This window comes from Podarcis pityusensis (genome assembly GCF_964106645.2).
Source record: "Podarcis pityusensis genome assembly, chromosome: 7".
NCBI lineage: Eukaryota > Metazoa > Chordata > Lepidosauria > Squamata > Lacertidae > Podarcis > Podarcis pityusensis.
In genome coordinates this window covers 3,898,823-3,916,241 of record NC_138031.1, presented here as the reverse complement: position 1 = coordinate 3,916,241, position 17,419 = coordinate 3,898,823, and the positions used below count along the sequence as shown (strand labels likewise).

At 45.7% G+C, this 17,419-nt stretch overlaps 1 protein-coding gene across 1 annotated transcript; it reads left to right on the top strand.

Moving 5' to 3' along the window:
* The first annotated feature begins 1,921 nt into the window (after positions 1–1,921).
* Positions 1,922–12,185, top strand: PSCA (prostate stem cell antigen). Its single transcript, XM_081012918.1, has 4 exons — positions 1,922–2,063; positions 5,395–5,524; positions 9,187–9,294; positions 11,891–12,185. The coding sequence occupies exons 2-4, from the start codon at positions 5,473–5,475 to the stop codon at positions 12,103–12,105; spliced, it is 375 nt and encodes a 124-aa protein (XP_080869044.1). The 5' UTR covers positions 1,922–2,063; positions 5,395–5,472; the 3' UTR covers positions 12,106–12,185.
* Positions 12,186–17,419: the final 5,234 nt, after the last annotated feature.

Sequence of the window (17,419 nt, the reverse complement as noted above, 5' to 3'; positions counted from 1 at the left end):
CCTCCACAGTGGGCGGCGACCCAGTGGCTCGGATCGGATTCGCACAGCCAGCACTGCAGTGAGAGAGAGTGAGTGAGCCAGGTAGGGGCAGAGAGCTGCGAGTGCGAGCGCGCCCCCCCCAGATGTTGCGCCCGGTGCGGCCGGCCCCCCCTGCACCCCCCACGCTACGCCACTGAGTCATACTGCTGAAAGTCAAAGTGTCTCTTTCGTATTGGTCTCTACAGCCACAGCTTAGCCATGCAAAGTTTTAAAGACATCTTTCATGTCACTTTTATAGACTTCTGTCATGTCATTTCTTCCTCATATTTTTTCTGAACTAGGAACTCACAAGTGCTACAACCTTTCCACATGGAGGAAAATGCTTTGACCATTTGGCTTGCCCCTTTCTGAATTCAGAATATGCCAGAATTACAGAATCCATTTTTTAAAATTCAAAAAGAGAGAACCAAATGGATACTCCTAAGAGTCTTGAGGAACAAGAGCTAAGAAAAAGTGAGACAAAAACAAGACAACTCCATCAATAAAACTAAGCTAAAAAAAAACCTAAACTAAACTAAACAAGTTAGAATATCCAATTTATTCAAATAGCCTAGTCAAACTGTTAAGTTGTGGGTGAACATATCAGACGACACAGCGATTCTTCAAACAGCTCTTGTTTATTCACAGGCCAGGACAGAACTGAACTGAAGGGTTCAGTCAGCCTGCTTATATAGAGCTCCAGTACAACGTAACTGTAACAATTTTCTAAAACTATCCAATCACTGAACGTCACTTTCGATCCCTTATTTTCATAACTATCTACAGTATCCCCCTGCTGGCCCAGGGTGAGAACTTCAGTACATAACACAAACAAACAGGACCTCCAACAGATTAAGTAAAGAAAATAGATATAGCAATAGCTCCCACCCCATCTTTTGTGTGGTGAGTTCCCGACACCCCCAAGGTGGAAATAATGACACATGACAAAATTATTAAGGTTAATGGGCGAAAAAAGGCCACAACTTTATTGGTTACAGGTGATGAGCAGTACTGGCTTAGGCATTGGTCCTAACCGACTATATCCGACTCCAGCCCGTCCGGGAAGTCCGGGAAGGGTTAACCACCAGTAGGGGGAGTCCTGCTGATGCACATCACTAGGAACTCCCCCGGGGTCACCGCTAGGGGGCGTGCCTTAGGCCCTCAGCTCCCTAGGCTTCGGACAGGGCCACGCCCCTCAGAATCCTTTAACGGACTACCCTTCAATATGCGGGGCAGGTGATGGCGCTTCCTCCCCTCTTCCATCTACAGAGCAATACCAATGCCTAACCGCCAATACCAAGAAAGTTGTAATGATTTGCCACGAGGTAGGCAAAAACTGTGGCTGGTGCCAATTTGCCAAGTGGGAAAATTCCTAGCAGGCCCCTCAACGGCAACCGACTGAGGTCCATGGCAAGGTCAAGGAACGAAAACCTTATAGGGTGGGAGGGTGGGGAAAACAGGAACAGCTGGCGGGCGGCAAAGAGGGAGATCCCCGGCCGCATCCTGCTTTAAATAGGGCAGGCCACGCCCCCAGAGCCAGCTGATTGGCCAGCCAGGGGGTGATGCATCCGGGAATTCCCCCAATCGCGCGGGGCTGGCCTCCACCCACCGTGCGCATGGAGGGGCCATGAAGCCCACAACCCCACCTCCTCCTAAGGCGGAAGTGACTGAAGCAGTGAAACTTCTCCACAGAGACAGGAAAATATATCTCATTTTGAATACTGCTCTGCTGCTTAATTCTTTTTTTCTTTTCTTTTTTGAGAAAAGCAGAGAAATTTAATACCGGGCCAAACAAATAACTATGGAATTGGGGGTGACTCAGTGTCGATGTTGTCATAGATTCACACTCTTGCACACAGTGAAAAGTGAACCAGGCTAACCGGGCAGCACCTGTGCCCTGGCTGCCTGATGATCCAGGTAGCAAGTATTTATGACACTTCACCCAGCGCTGATGTCAAATCCTAGCAGGCTGCTGAACCAATAGGACTCAGAGCCCAAGAAGGACCCTCCTTTGCAAGACAGACAAGTCATCCAATGTGTGCCCAGTAAGTTGGCTGGATTCGGCCGTAGTTCAGTGGTAGAGTCCCTGCTTCTCCATGAGGATGGTCTGTGGTTGAATCCCTTGTCTCTCCAGTTCAAGGATCAGGGCCAAAAAAACAAACCTTCTCTGGCTCACTAAAGGAGGATAGTATAAGGGGCAGTATAGTAAAACTTGCTTTCCTGTTCTCTCTGCGTTGCTGTTCTGCGTTACAGGCAGCTGCAGCAACCTCCAGGTCTGGGTGTGAGTTCAGGAAGCCCCCGGTTCAGATCTTACCACACAAGGCTCAGCCTTCCATCTGTAAAATGGGCGCAACGTTGCCAAATTTACAGGGCTCTGTTGCAAAACATAATGAGATTTGAAATAGACTATGGCAATTGATGCTGTTGGTGATGATAGCTCATCCACACAGGTCTGCCACACACAAGAGCAGCTGAAACAGAAGGACTATTACTGCCTCTACAGTGGTACCTCAGGTTAAGTACTTAATTCGTTCCAGAGGTCCGTTCTTAACCTGAAACTGTTCTTAACCTGAAGCACCACTTTAGCTAATGGGGCCTCCTGTTGCCACCGCGCCACCAGAGCACGATTTCTGTTCTCATCCTGAAGCAAAGTTCTTAACCTGAAGCACTATTTCTGGGTTAGCGGAGTCTGTAACCTGAAGCGTATGTAACCTGAAGCATATGTAACCCGAGGTACCACTGTATTATTGTTTGCATTGCATAAATATGGACTCTGTGTTCTCAAAAGCCAAAGTGGTGTTTACAGCTATGAGCTTAGAACGTCGTCAAAATCCTTCACCAAGGGAGACCCAAATTTGGCAGTAAGAAAAAAAAACGGATCTCCGTAACACATACAAATTGAGCGAATGCGCATAATTTCACTCATTTCACGTAATTTGCTCGACAAATTTGCAACACTCATTCAGTTCTATGGTAATAATAATAATAATAATAATAATAATAATAATAATAATAATTTATTATTTGTACCCTGCCCAGCTGGCTGGGTCTCCCCAGCCACTCTGGGCGGCTCCCAACAGAATATTAAAAGCACAATCAAACATGAAAAACTTCCCTAAACAGGTCCGCCTTCAGATGTCTTCTAAAAGTCAGATAGTTGTTTATCTCTTTGACATCTGGTGGGAGGGCGTTCCACAGGGTGGGTGCCACCACCGAGAAAGGCCCTCTGCCTGGTTCCCTGTAGCTTTGCAGGGAGGGAACCGCCAGAAGGCCCTCGGTGGTGGACCTCAGTGTCCAGGCAGAACAATGGGGGTGGAGACGCTCCTTCAGGTATACTGGACTGAGGCCATTTAGGGCTTTAAAGGTCAGCACCAACACTTTGAATTGTGCTCGGAAATGTGAGTAGACCTGCATAGAATTGCACTGTCAATGCTAGAGTAACAGAGCAATTAACAACAACAAGAACCTTATGCCAGACTATGTAGAGCTAGAACAAGCAGGTCTTGCTGCTAAGCAGGGAAAGGTTAGGACGGTGCCCTGAAGGAACCCTTGGTTTCACCTCTACAGGCAGCTCTTATGTTGTTATAGAGCATTGCTTAAGAACATAAAAGAGCTTGCTGGATCAGGCCCATGGCCCATCTAGTCCAGCCTCCTGTTCTTGCAGGGGCCAAACAGATGCCTCTATTGGAAAACCCACAAGCAAGATTCAAGCACAAACGCCCTCTATCTTCCTTTGATTTACAGCAACCGGGATCCACAAGCATTGCTTCCTTCGACTGTGGAAGTCAGAGCATGCTAGCCATCACAACTAGCAGCCTTTGATAGCCCATCGCTATCTTTTAATTTGTCTTTTAAAGCCGTATAAGTTGGTGGCGATTTCTGCCGCCTGCGGGAGCGAGTTCCATAGTTGAACCATGCACTCTTTGTTTCTAAGATTCCAACACACTTCCAACCATATTTCCCCAACCTTAATAATAATAATATTTTTTTATTTATAACCCGCCCTCCCCAACCAAAGCCGGGCTCAGAACGGCTAACAGCAATAAAAGTAATACAGCATTCTAAAATCAATTCATTATAAAATCAGTACAAATCAAATTGATGGCAACCATTGGGCTAGAGTTCTGTGAAGAATTACCAAAGGAGGGGGTCAGGCTGTGCCTTGGCCAAAGGCCTGATGGAACAGCTCTGTCTTGCAGGCCCTGCGGAAAGATGTCAAGTCCCACAGGGCCCTAGTCTCTTGTGGCAGAGCGTTCCACCAGATCGGGGGAAAAGCAACTTCATCATAAAGTTTTACCAAACCCCTCCATTAAATATCTCCACAGTTGCTCCTTTCCTCAAGTACAGTGGTACCTCAGTTTTTGAACATAATCCATTCCGGAATACCCTTCGACTTCTGAAATGTTCAAAAACCGAGGCACAAAAGGCGGTCTGCAAATTCAGTGGAGAAATTGGGGGGGGGGGGGGACTTCAGCCGTTCGACTTCCGGGGCACGTTGGAAAACAGAAGCATTTACTTCCGGGTTTTCGGCATTTGAAAACCGAAACGTTTGGCTTCCGAGACATTAGACAACCAAGGTACCCCTGCTATAAACTTTATTTCTTTAAAGGAGAAAAAGAAAGTCTGAAACGGCCATTCTGCAGCAGCTGACCCCTGGCTCAAATCCTGTGGCTTTTTCAGTGTGTGTGGCGTCGTGGCAAACATGCCATGATTCCACGTAGTTTGTGGCAGGGAGTCTTCAGCTGGGCATTGCAGGGGGTTGGACTAGATGACCCCTGGAGCCCCTTTCAACTCTACCGTCCTATGACTGTATGCAATCCTCCTCTTGGGTCCAACCAGTTCTTCCTCTGTCTCCTTTGGATACCAACTCCTGATGGCAGCATGTTAGCAGCAAGGCCTGTGGACTTTGCATTGCTTTAAGGTGTCTTAAGGTGTGGAAATAGCTTTCAGGTATAGATAAAGGTTAACCTGTTCTGACTTAGATGCCCTCAGGCATCCTCCAGCCCTAAGCCCAGATTGAATTCGGCGGCTCATAATTGGCATCTATGAAAGCCAACAGACCAAGGTATGCAGGTCTGGGTGGATAAAGCGTCATCGCTTAGACATGTGAGCAGGAGAAATCTCACCCGCCCTGATCAAGGAGGGAAGGGACCATTTGCCCCAAAAAATACCCACCACACCCTATGCCCACCTCATTCTTCATCTGCTTAGTTCCACTGCTGTGCACTGAGTTGCCTAAGGGCACTGCAAGGGCAGGCAGGGGAACTCCTGTTTGGAGAGAAGGATTGGTGATGCCTCACATTCCTGGTGAGAAGAAGCCCCATTGGTCCTGCCAGAAGCTGGACATCACCCTCCCAGTCTCATGTGGGCCAACAGTTACTTTTCAGAGTATATAAAGCAGCCCCAAGAAGTGAGGATGTTCCATTCCCCGCGCGACGAAGACATCCACCAGCGATGAAGGCCCTTCTGATCTTCGTGGTGGCTGGAAGCTTCTTCATGCAGCCGAGTAAGTCTTTCAATTGGTTTTTCTTCATTCTGAGCGTATTTCATCTAGGAAACTCAGCTCTGTGAGCTATCAAAACCTTAATTCATCCTTCATAAGCCAACGAGAGCCAGTGGAGTGGAGTGGTTAAAGCTTCAGACTAGGACCTGGGAGTTGTTGTTGTTTAGTCATTTAGTCATGTCCGACTTTTCGTGACCCCCTGGACCAGAGCACGCCAGGCCCTCCTGTCTTCCACTGCCTCCCGCAGTTTGGTCAAACTCATGCTGATAGCTTCGAGAACACTGTCCCACCATCTCGTCCTCTGTCGTCCCCTTCTCCTTGTGCCCTCCATCTTTCCCACCATCAGGGTCTTTCCCAGGGAGTCTTCTCTTCTCATGAGGTGGCCAAAGTATTGGAGCCTCAGCTTCAGGATCTGTCCTTCCAGTGAGCACTCAGGGCCGATTTCCTTCAGAATGGATCGGTTTGATCTTCTTGCAGCCCATGGGACTCTCAAGAGTCTCCTCCAGCACCAGAATTCAAAAGCATCAATTCTTCGGTGATCAGCCTTCTTTATGGTCCAGCTCTCACCTGGGAGACCAGGGTTCAAATCCTCACTCTGCCATGAAGCTCAGTGGGTGACCTTGGGCTGGTCACTGCCTCTCGGACTAACCTACCTCACAGGGTTGTTGCGGAGATTAAATAAGGAGCGGGAGAACCATGTGCACCACCTCGAACTCCTTGGAGGAAAAGGTGGGATATAAGTGCAATAAATAAACGGATTGAGCAATTCATCAATCAATTGCATTGCATTTATATCCCATCTTTTTTGTTCTCCAAGGAGATCAAAGTGGCAAAAATGGTTCTCAACCTCCCCATTTAATGCCCACAGCAACTCTGTGAAGTGATTTGGGTTGGGAGACACGGACTGGAACCCCAGGTCACCCAGTGAGTTTCACAATGCCCAAGTAAGGATTGAAACTCTGGTCTCTGGCACTTGGAAGTTAAAGACCTCCAAAACATAACTTAAACGAGTTTGCTCCACAGCCCTTATTAGGGTTATTTCCTGTTAAGATTCCCCAAGCATTCTCTGAAACTTTGACTCTTAGTCAAACCTTCAAGATGGGAATTTTACAAATGCCTCAAATGTCAATATTTGCCAGAGTTTTATCGTTGGCGTGCAATGGAATTTAGCATGTTACGGTTTTTTATATTTGGCATGCCAGATACTGTCGTTTGAAATTACTGCGTTAGATACTTGGCACCAGAGATGGGGTAAGAATTCAATCCGGTTCACGTTGAAAGGAGAACCTAACTAATTTGCAGTTTCTGAAACAATCTGTGGATGGGAATAGAGCCATCCTTCAAAATCTGGAGAAATGCAGTTTTCCAGCCAAACGATACGTTTAAAAAAAAAAAACCAGACTAGGGCAAGGTGTGCATAAAAATGGATATATACAGGAATTTGGGCTATCCTGCTTGCTCTGAGTGCCACAATATCTCCCCACCCCAGGCCTCCCTATTTCTCACCAACAGCTCAAAAATGACAATTGTATCTCTTCTCCTCAACTTCTGAACCCACAAAGGGTTCTGATATCTTCCCCAGCCTCACCCCCTGGCCACCCTCTCTCCCACCCAGAGTTTTCCCCAAAGGACAATGATGTCTGCAGTCTCTCTCTCTCTCTCTCACACACACACACACACACACACACACACACCCACACACCCACAAGCCTTCCTCAGCACCAGCAGAAAGAGAGGGAGGAGAGCCCCCCTTCTAGCTGGTCACGGCCGCACCTCTTCTTCCTCCCGAGGTGACCCATTCAAGCTCTGAGGTATATCCTTGCAAGAGCCTGCTTCTAAGTCTCAGCTCAGGCCTTGTGCCTCTTGCCCCTCCTGGTGGCTCAGACTGTCATTACAGCATGACAACGATCTAGTGCAAACATAGTATAGAGGGAAGTGATATTCAGACAGTCAATCTACTGGGGGAAATTGGTTTGAAAACCTATGTGCGCTAGGTTTAAAATTGCATTGTGAAATGTGCATATTTTGGCAGAGACGTCCAGTGCCCTAACACACAGGAGCCGAGTCAAAGAACTTGTTGACTGATTTACCCCTGCTTCCCCTTAACTGTGTCATTTCCCCTGGTTTATTTTTTGATTATAAGATTGTCAAGGGACGCTCCTATCCTCTTGTACTCATGCAAAGCACTGGGAACACTGATAGGCTATGTATCAATTAATAAATACTAAGGTTCCAGGGAGGATGTAAGATTGTTCTTGAACTCTCTCCAACATATTAGATATGGAAACTGACAGCGGTCTGATTTTGATGGCCCGTAACCTTAAAACAGTTTACAAAAAAAGGGGGATAAAACAATCATTAAGAAAAATTGACAACAGTAATTGAAGACTTTTGAAAAGTGAACATAACAATAGAGGGGGAAACAGCTTAAAACTTGCACCAGTTTCCTAAACCTCTGGTAGACTTGCCCAGTGCTTTTCTTTTCTGGGATGAACGCAGGGTACGCATACCCCTAAACATTTTGTGAATCTAACTTTGGCCTCATTAAATTTTCAATATGAGTTGGAAAAGGGGAGTACCCCTAAACTTTTTTTTTTTTAAGCACTGGACTTGCCTAAACAAAAAAAGTTTTTAACAGGTTTCAAAAAGAGTACAGTGAAGGCACTTGCCTGGTATTATTAGTGAGCACAGATCCCTAGCATGAATCTTACTTACATATTCTGTTGAAAAATATCAGCTGACAAAGACTATTACGAAACAGCAGTATCATTCCGGAGACACTGTCCTTTTGAGGCTTTTGAGACGTCTTCCGCTGAAACTGTTGAAAGACCCTTGAGAGACTTTGGAAACTTTCGAAAGACTATTGTGAGATTGTCCTTAGACATCTGTTTTGACTACACAGCTTGGCGGTCCTCGCTACCACTCTGTTATATTGTGCATATGAACTCTGACTGGCTTATTCCTATAATTTGAATGATATCATTATTCAATTATATACTCTCAACTAACTATTAGCCTACATGTTGTGTTTGTATTGTTGTGATTGGTTCTTGTCAAAATTACAAATACCTAAATACAGACGGTCATTTACCCTCGCTAGATTCAACGTGCTGCCATCTGCCTTATTGCAGGGCAGATTTGAGGGTAAACCGTATGCGGAACGAGTCTGCCCCTGCAGCTTGATGGAGGTAGAAACTGTCTCTCATGCAAAAATCTCCAAATGAATCCAAACTTCAGTGTCTAAAATCCCTGGTAGAGGACAAGGATCCTGAGATCACGTTAAGGGTAGCCAAATTCTGTGTGATTGCCATAAAGCTTAGGGAACAAGCTGCGCTATCATAATGATTAAGATTTTAAATGATAATTTTAGGTTATATGTTAGTGACTAAGTTTTAATTTATACATTTTTTGACCGTTACTATATCTGTATTGTCCCTGTTATACCTGATTGCAAATTCAAATATATGTCTATCGTGTTTGAAGACTTCCTTGATATTATATGTGGACTGGAACTGGTCTGTGACCGAAATAATAAAATTCAAGATTCAAGGTTCTTATTGCAACACAGGGGTTTGTTTTTGCTATTAATAGGCAGGAATTTCCAAAGTGTAGCTTCTTCACTTTGTCCCCCCCCCCCCCCATTAAACCGCTTCCCTCTTTTATAGCTGGTTCACTGAAGTGTTACACCTGCAACACCCAGGTCAACAATAATAACTGCAAAGGACAGCAAAACTGTGATGGAACTGGACAAGTATGCAAAACAGATGTCATTGGTAAGACCATTTCTTAGGTGCCCTTCTTCTTCTGTTGGGTTTGTTATTCCTTCCTCAATTCCTCAAAAATTGAAACCAAACTTTTTAAAAATCCTGCTTTCAAAATAAACCTTTATGCCCCCTTTTTAATACAAAAGCGGCAAGAAAGGCAATTCTTTCTCTGTGTCCTTTGATTTTCGCTATTCTTATTTTCGCAACTATATATATATATATATAGACACGGGTGGCGCTGGGGTCTAAACCACTGAGCCTAGGACTTGCCGATCAGAAGGTCAGTGGTTCGAATCCCCGCAACGGGGTGAGCTCCTGTTGCTCGTTCCCTGCTCCTGCCAACCTAGCAGTTCGAAAGCATGTCAGAGTGCAAGTAGATAAACAGGTACCGCTCCGGCAGGAAGGTAAACAGCATTTCCGTGTGCTGCTCTGGTTCAACAGAAGCAGCTTAGTCATGCTGGCCACATGACCTGGAAGCTGTACGCTGGCTTAAATAACTGTTGGAAATGATATGTTTAAAAAAATGTATTAAAAAAAAGTTCAACATTTTTGGGATTTCCTAAAAAAAAAATAATCAGGTGATTTTGGGGTGTCCTTTTTTTTACTTTTTGGACTATGGCAACCCTATGCTTGCAGGTTTCCCACTGTTTGGTGAGAACAGGATTTATTATTATTTTTATTATTTTTATTTTTATTTATTTTTTAACATATAAATTCCAACAACCAGTTAACATAACTTCTTATCTTATACAGTATTTTAGACTTCCGTCAACAACCTCTGAAGATTTTCCATTAATTATCACTTGTTCTGCATTTCTGAATTTCTCTATCACTTTAAATTCTCCTTAACTAATCATTCTCTTCAAAGTCTTCCTTGCAATATTTCACAAAGTCCTCCTTACAGAACTTCTTGCAGTCCTACTAGCGTAATCTGTTTATCACAACTGCTTTTCAAATAGTTCAAGTATTTACTCCAGTCCTCTATTGAAATATACTCGGAGTCGAGAGTGGATTTCATGCTCTTTATTCAGCTCATAGTGGTGAGGAGGAATGGAAGTTCCCCCAGAATATCTGCTTTATATACATTATTTACACAATGGGCCCCACGTGATTGGCTAATTCCGAGACTCACCTATAGGCCAATCAGGTTGTGGATTCACTTCCACCTGGAGCCGGATTGGGTGGCGCCTGTGGACCAATCAGACTGCTGCATTCTGAATCCTATTCTAGGACCAATCAGACTGCTGCATTCTGAATCCTATTTTTCTAGGACCAATCAGGCTGCTGCATTCTGAATCCTATTCTAGGACCAATCAGACTGCTGCATTCTGAATCCTATTTTTCTAGGACCAATCGGACTGCTGCATTCTGGATTCTATTGTTCTAGGACCAATCAGACTGCTACATTCTGAATCCTATTGTTCTAGGACCAATCGGACTGCTGCATTCTGGATTCTATTGTTCTAGGACCAATCAGACTGCTGCATTCTGGATTCTATTGTTCTAGGACCAATCAGACTGCTACATTCTGAATCCTATTGTTCTAGGACCAATCGGACTGCTGCATTCTGGATTCTATTGTTCTAGGACCAATCAGACTGCTGCATTCTGGATTCTATTGTTCTAGGACCAATCAGACTGCTACATTCTGAATCCTATTGTTCTAGGACTAATCGGACTGCTGCATTCTTGATTCTATTTTTCTAGGACCAATCAGACTGCTGTATTCTGAATCCTATTTTTCTAGGACCAATCAGGCTGCTGCATTCTGAATCCTATTGTTCTAGGACCAATCGGACTGCTGCATTCTGAATCCTATTTTTCTAGGACCAATCGGACTGCTGCATTCTTGATTCTATTTTTCTAGGACCAATCAGACTGCTACATTCTGAATCCTATTTTTCTAGGACCAATCGGACTGCTGCATTCTGGATTCTATTGTTCTAGGACCAATCAGACTGCTACATTCTGAATCCTATTGTTCTAGGACCAATCGGACTGCTGCATTCTTGATTCTATTTTTCTAGGACCAATCAGACTGCTGCATTCTGAATCCTATTTTTCTAGGACCAATCAGGCTGCTGCATTCTGAATCCTATTGTTCTAGGACCAATCGGACTGCTGCATTCTGGATTCTATTGTTCTAGGACCAATCAGACTGCTGCATTCTGGATTCTATTGTTCTAGGACCAATCAGACTGCTGCATTTTGGATCCTATTGTTCTAGGACCAATCAGACTGCTGCATTCTGGATCCTATTGTTCTAGGACAAATCAGACTGCTGCATTTTGGATCCTATTGTTCTAGGACCAATCAGACTGCTGCATTTTGGATCCTATTGTTCTAGGACCAATCAGACTGCTGCATTTTGGATCCTATTGTTCTAGGACCAATCAGACTGCTGCATTTTGGATCCTATTCAACTCAGTACATAACACCTATGAATCTCTGGTCCCGCATGTTTCGAATCCTCCCTCTTAATTTATCTAATTCTACATCGTCCATTCATTTCATTTGCCATTCTTCTTTCGTTCGGTAATTCTTCTTGCTTCCATTTTTGTGCCAATAACATTCTTGCTGCTGTTGCTCCCGATCTTCTTCCCAGGTGTCGTGGGCCTTTTCAACGTCATCTCGAAGGAATGTACCGCGTCCTGTGATCCTTACTTCAGCGACTTCAAGGTGGGAAGAAGGAATGTCTCCTGCTGTTCCACCGACCTCTGCAACGTCAACGGAGCCTCTGACTTCAAGATGGGTTACGTCCAAGTGGCCTTGACCCTTTCCGCCAGCCTTGCCTGCATCCTTCTCAGAAGCAGGCTCTGAGGAGAGGGCTGCCTGTGTAGCTGTACAGAAGAGAAACCAAATCTAGATTCTTTCCCACTAAATTGACATTCGAAACCTTATAGATCTGTTGAACGGCACTGACGGGTCTCTGCTGCTGCGAATGTGGATGTCTTTCTAGAGTTACTTATTAGGGATTATGGGAGTTGCTGGGCACACCCAAACCCCATTCCGGTGTAGGGCGTAGGTGTTGGCCAACTTGATGATTCTTCAGGTGTCATAGCAAAGTATTAGAAAATAGAATTGTAGAGTTGGAGGGTCATCTAATTCAACCCTCTTCAATGCAGGAATCACAGCTAAAGAACCCCTCTGTTTGAAAACCTCCAACAAAGGAAAGTCTATCACCTCCTGAGAGCCATTCCACTGTCAGACAGCTCTGTCAGAAAGTTATTCCTCGTATTTAGTTGAAAATCTCCTTTAATTGCAATTTGAATCCATTCGTTTGAGTCCTACACTCCAGAGCAGCAGAAAACAAGCTTGCTGTGTCTTCCCTATGACCGCCCCATAGATTTTTGAAAATGGTGATACTATATTTAAATAGATTTTGGCTGATGATGTCCCAGTTTTCTATAACAAGCAGGGCTGTCCCCAACCCTCTGCAGGCTCAAAAGCTAGGGGTTGTGCAATCAAGTTAAATGCCACTTCTGAGTGATGTTGACAGACAGGAGTATTTGAGAACCTACCTTTCACTTGGGCAGAGATGATCTTACCTTCTGCTCACCTTGTGAGTGAGCATGTGGTCCAGCGACAGAGCTCCGTCAAAAGCTGGATTTTTAAAACGTCTTCTAAAAAAACTCCCAACAGCCTAGGAAGCAAATCATCATACCTAGATGTTGCGGCTCTAAGCTCTAAAATATTCAGAATCCGCTCCCCTCTAGCAAATTTCCCAATAGCATTAGGGTAGTAAACTCATTCGTGCGTGATCTCTGCCGCTTCAGACTGCAGGAAGTTAGATATTGAAATTGTTGAGTGAAACTGGGAACTGACTTGTCTGTTTTGAGTGTCGGATCCATCCTCTTCAGGAAATGCAATGGCGCCCAGCGCGCTTTCGCTGCGCGGTGCTGAGTCGTTGCGCTTCTCCCGGCTATAGCAGAGTTTCTTCAGCAGCCGTGTGTCTGTGTGTAAGGATTTATCAGCACGGCAGTACAGTGGTACCTCTGGATGCGAGCGGGATCCGTTCCAGAGCCCCGTTCGTATCCTGAAGCAAACGCAACCTGCGTGCGCAGGTCGCGATTTGCTGCTTCCGCGCATGCGCGTGACGTCATGTTGAGCGCATGTGCGAGCAGCAAAACTCGGAAGTAACGCATTCCGTTACTTCCGGGTCGCCGCAGAGCGCAACCCGAAAACGCTTAACCTGAAGAATATTCATCCCGAGGTAAGACTGTAAAACTCTCGTACACAGCTTCTTCTATTCTGCGAAGCTTTAATGGACAGCAGCAAAACAATAAGTCAGCCAGGTGAGAGCGACGACATGTTGCCTTTCCTTTGCAACCAAAACAGAAAGTGAAAGTAAGTTCACAATCAGGGGAACAGGACGTCATTTCCCTTGAGCTATTAACCCTGTAAACTCTGGGATTCCTCACGGAAATGCCCCTTCATGGAGGATGAGAATTAAGAACATCAGGCCAGTGGTCCATTTAGTCCACCATCTTCTTCTCACAGTGACCAACCAGATGCCTCTATTGGGAAACCCAAAAGCAAGATCTGAGCGTAAGATCTTGGAATGCTTTGCTATCTCTATGGAGGCAGAGCAACAGGCAAGGCAGGGAAGGAAGGAGGAAAATAAATAAAAATGGAGGTGTGATTAGGGATGGGAGACGAATTCAATTCATTCTGGATTTCAAGGCAAACATACGTAATTTGCCCTTTTTGGAACAATATAGGAGCTGAAATACAGCCCGCCTTCAAAGGGAGCACTTTGCTGGATTTTGCAACATGGGTGTCTAGCTCAGAAAAGTTGTACTGGGATTAATATAAATAGGGTGAGATGTGGATACAAATGAATCTGTTGGTGGAAATAACTTACAAAATTGCAAGGTCGTGAAAATTGTTCTGCAAACACATGAAAGTCACACTAAAAAGGCTTGTGAATTTTCATGAGGAATTATTGGTACAGTTGGGTTTAAGATTGGGAAAATGAGAAAGCGGGAGAAAGCGAAATTGACAGATTAACTGCTATCCCCACAGCCTGGTGGGCTTCCTTGCACCCTTTTGGCAACCTCTCCCCGAAACAGACAGGCCACCCTAGATAAGGAATAAGAAGAAATTAAGCAGTTTTCATATTATCAGGCTTTGACTCCCTGCTCAGACATTGCGGTTGATTCTGTGTTGTGTTTCCTTCTTCTTTGCATTTGTATTCTTCGTTGCAAACTACCCAAAAGCATCCTACCTTTATGAGCGGCGTAGAAAACCTTTATTTAAAAAAGTAATAAAGAATAAGATTTCGAAGGATCTCTACATGCTGAAAGTTGTGGCTGTTTTCCTCCAACGTATCCCTAAGATGCACACCCTTCAACCAACTCACTGCACCCAAAACTCTCACGGCATTCCTACAAATTCAAAAGTTTGCTTTGAGCAATTTCACTACCTTTTCCCAAACTCATAGGTAGGCAAACTAAGGCCCAGGGGCCGGATCCGGCCCAATCACCTTCTAAATCAGCCCACAGACGGTCCAGGAATCAGCATGTTTTTACATGAGTAGAATGTGTGCTTTTATTTAAAATGCATCTCTGGGTAACTTGTGGGGCATAAGAATTCATTTATTTATTTTTCCCCAAAATATAGTCCGGCCCCCTGCAAGGTCTGAGGGACAGTGGACCGGCCCCCTGCTGAAAAAGTTTGCTGACCCCTGCCCTAGCTGGAAGTTCTCAGCACTGACACAATCTGATGAGACAAATTCCTGGCTATCTGGAGACTGTCTCCTACCATTAACTCCCACTGATGAACCATCAGCTGTTATCAAGCTACAGATGGGTAGCCGTGTTGGTCTGCCATAGTCGAAATAGAAAAATTCCTTCCTGTAGCACCTTAAAGACCAACTAAGTTACCTTTGAAAGGATGGCCATCTAGCAGCCATAAAACTATTTGGCCTGTGATCATAAATAGCTGCAAAGGAGGGTGGATTGGGGGAGTGCGTTCCAGGAGACCAATATGTTCTCCTTGAGGTCACTGGGTCAGCAGCCTTCCTATTGCAGGAATTTAATGTTAGGATCCTTGCAATGGGTTCCAGAGTTTGATCAGGAAGCTCCGCAAAACATCCTTTTTTACTGGTTCTTAGAAGTGTGTCTCTTGCCGGGTGTACAATGCAGTCGGAACAAAGGAGGTCATGGTTGACACAAGCTTTATGGCTGTTGAAAGATACGTGCACGCAGCTTAACGCAAGCAACAAAAGGATAAAATCACACAAGCATGTGAAGAATGAATAAGAGGAATTTCTTGCGCAGCAGAGATTAAAAGTAGTAGGGGTGACCTGTCAGCCAAGGGTCTTACACATGGATAGGCAAACTAAGGCCCGGGGGCCAGATCCGGCCCAATCACCTTCTAAATCCGGCCTGCGGACGGTCCAGGAATCAGCGTGTTTTTACATGAGTAGAATGTGTCCTTTTATTTAAAATGCATCTCTGGGTTATTTGTGGACGCAGATGGCGCTGTGGGTTAAACCACAGAGCCTAGAACTTGCCGATCAGAAGGTTGGCGGTTCGAATCCCTGCGCCGGGGTGAGTGCCCGTTGCTCGGTCCCTGCTCCTGCCAACCTAGCAGTTCGAAAGCACATCAAAGTACAAGTAGATAAATAGGTACCACCCCAGCGGGAAGGTAAACGGCGTTTCCATGCACTGCTCTGGTTCGCCAGAAGCGGCTTAGTCATGCTGGCCACATGACCCGGAAGCTGTACCCTGGCTCCCTCGGCCAGTAAAGCGAGATGAGCACCGCAACCCCAGAGTTGGTCACAACTGGACCTAATGGTCAGGGGTCCCTTTACCTTTAAGGAGTCTCAAAGCGGCTAATATTCTCCTTTCCCTTCCTCCCCCACAACAAACACTCTGTGAGGTGAGTGGAGCTGAGAGACTTCAGAGAAGTGTGACTAGCCCAAGGTCACCCAGCAGCTGCATGTGGAGGAGCGGAGACGCGAACCCGGTTCACCAGATTACGAGTCCACCGCTCTTAACCACTACACCACACTGCCTCTCTAATAGGTAACCCTCAAGCAGGTCCTGAGTGGAAGAGCCACTTTCTCCTCCTGTAACTTCCTGCAACTGGGATTCAGAAGTGCTCCAGCCTCCAACCATGGAGGCAGAGAATAGCCACCGTGACTGGTAGCTGGTGAGACCCTCCCACCAGGATTCATGCTGGAGATGCAACCTGCGATCTTCTGCATACAAAGTACGTAGGTGTTCTACCACTGCAAAGTCCCCAAGTTCCCCAGGAAAACCAGGACATCCCATAGATAGATAATTTATTACGGTCAAAGACCAGCTCTCATAACACAAAAAAAAACAGCGTTCATAAAGATAAAATATACAATCGGAGCAGATTGCAGCAATAGTTCATGAGTTAAAATTGGGATATATACATACACCCGTACAACTGAGATTTGGGCTACCATAAAAATTGTTCCTGAGGCACCCCAAAGGGCGACTTCATCATTTCCTTAGTAAGCTATTTTATTCTAGAGGATGATCTGTGCCTACAAATCTGGGCGCAGAATCTGGCTACCAGCCAGGTCATCTTGTGATCTTTGCCTAAGACACCCCATATTTCACCACAAGAGAACGGCTGCCATTTTGCTTGCCACAATCTCGCATGATTTCGTGGCGCAATTCCTCCCTGAGGAAAGCTTTTGGGGGGCTGCAATCTCATGCGGTGCCCCAAAAAAGAACGTGGGTGGCGCTGCGGTCTAAACCACTGAGCCTAGGGCTTGCCGATCAGAAGGTCGGCGGTTCGAATCCCCGTGACGGGATGAGCTCCCGTTGCTCGGTCCCTGCTCCTGCCAACCTAGCAGTCTGAAAGCACGTCAAAGTGCAAGTACATAAATAGGTACCACTCCAGCGGGAAGGTAAACGGCGTTTCCGTGCGCTGCTCTGGTTCCCCAGAAGCGGCTTAGTCATGCAGGCCACATGACCCGGAAGCTGTACGCCGGCTCCCTCGGCCAGTAAAGCGAGATGAGCCCCGCAACCCCAGAGTCGTCCGTGACTGGACCTAATGGTCAGGGGTCCCTTTACCCTTTATCTAATCTATGTGGTGCCCCAAAATGTGCGTTCTTGGGCATTGTGCCCCCCCCCAAAAAAAAAACTTGGAG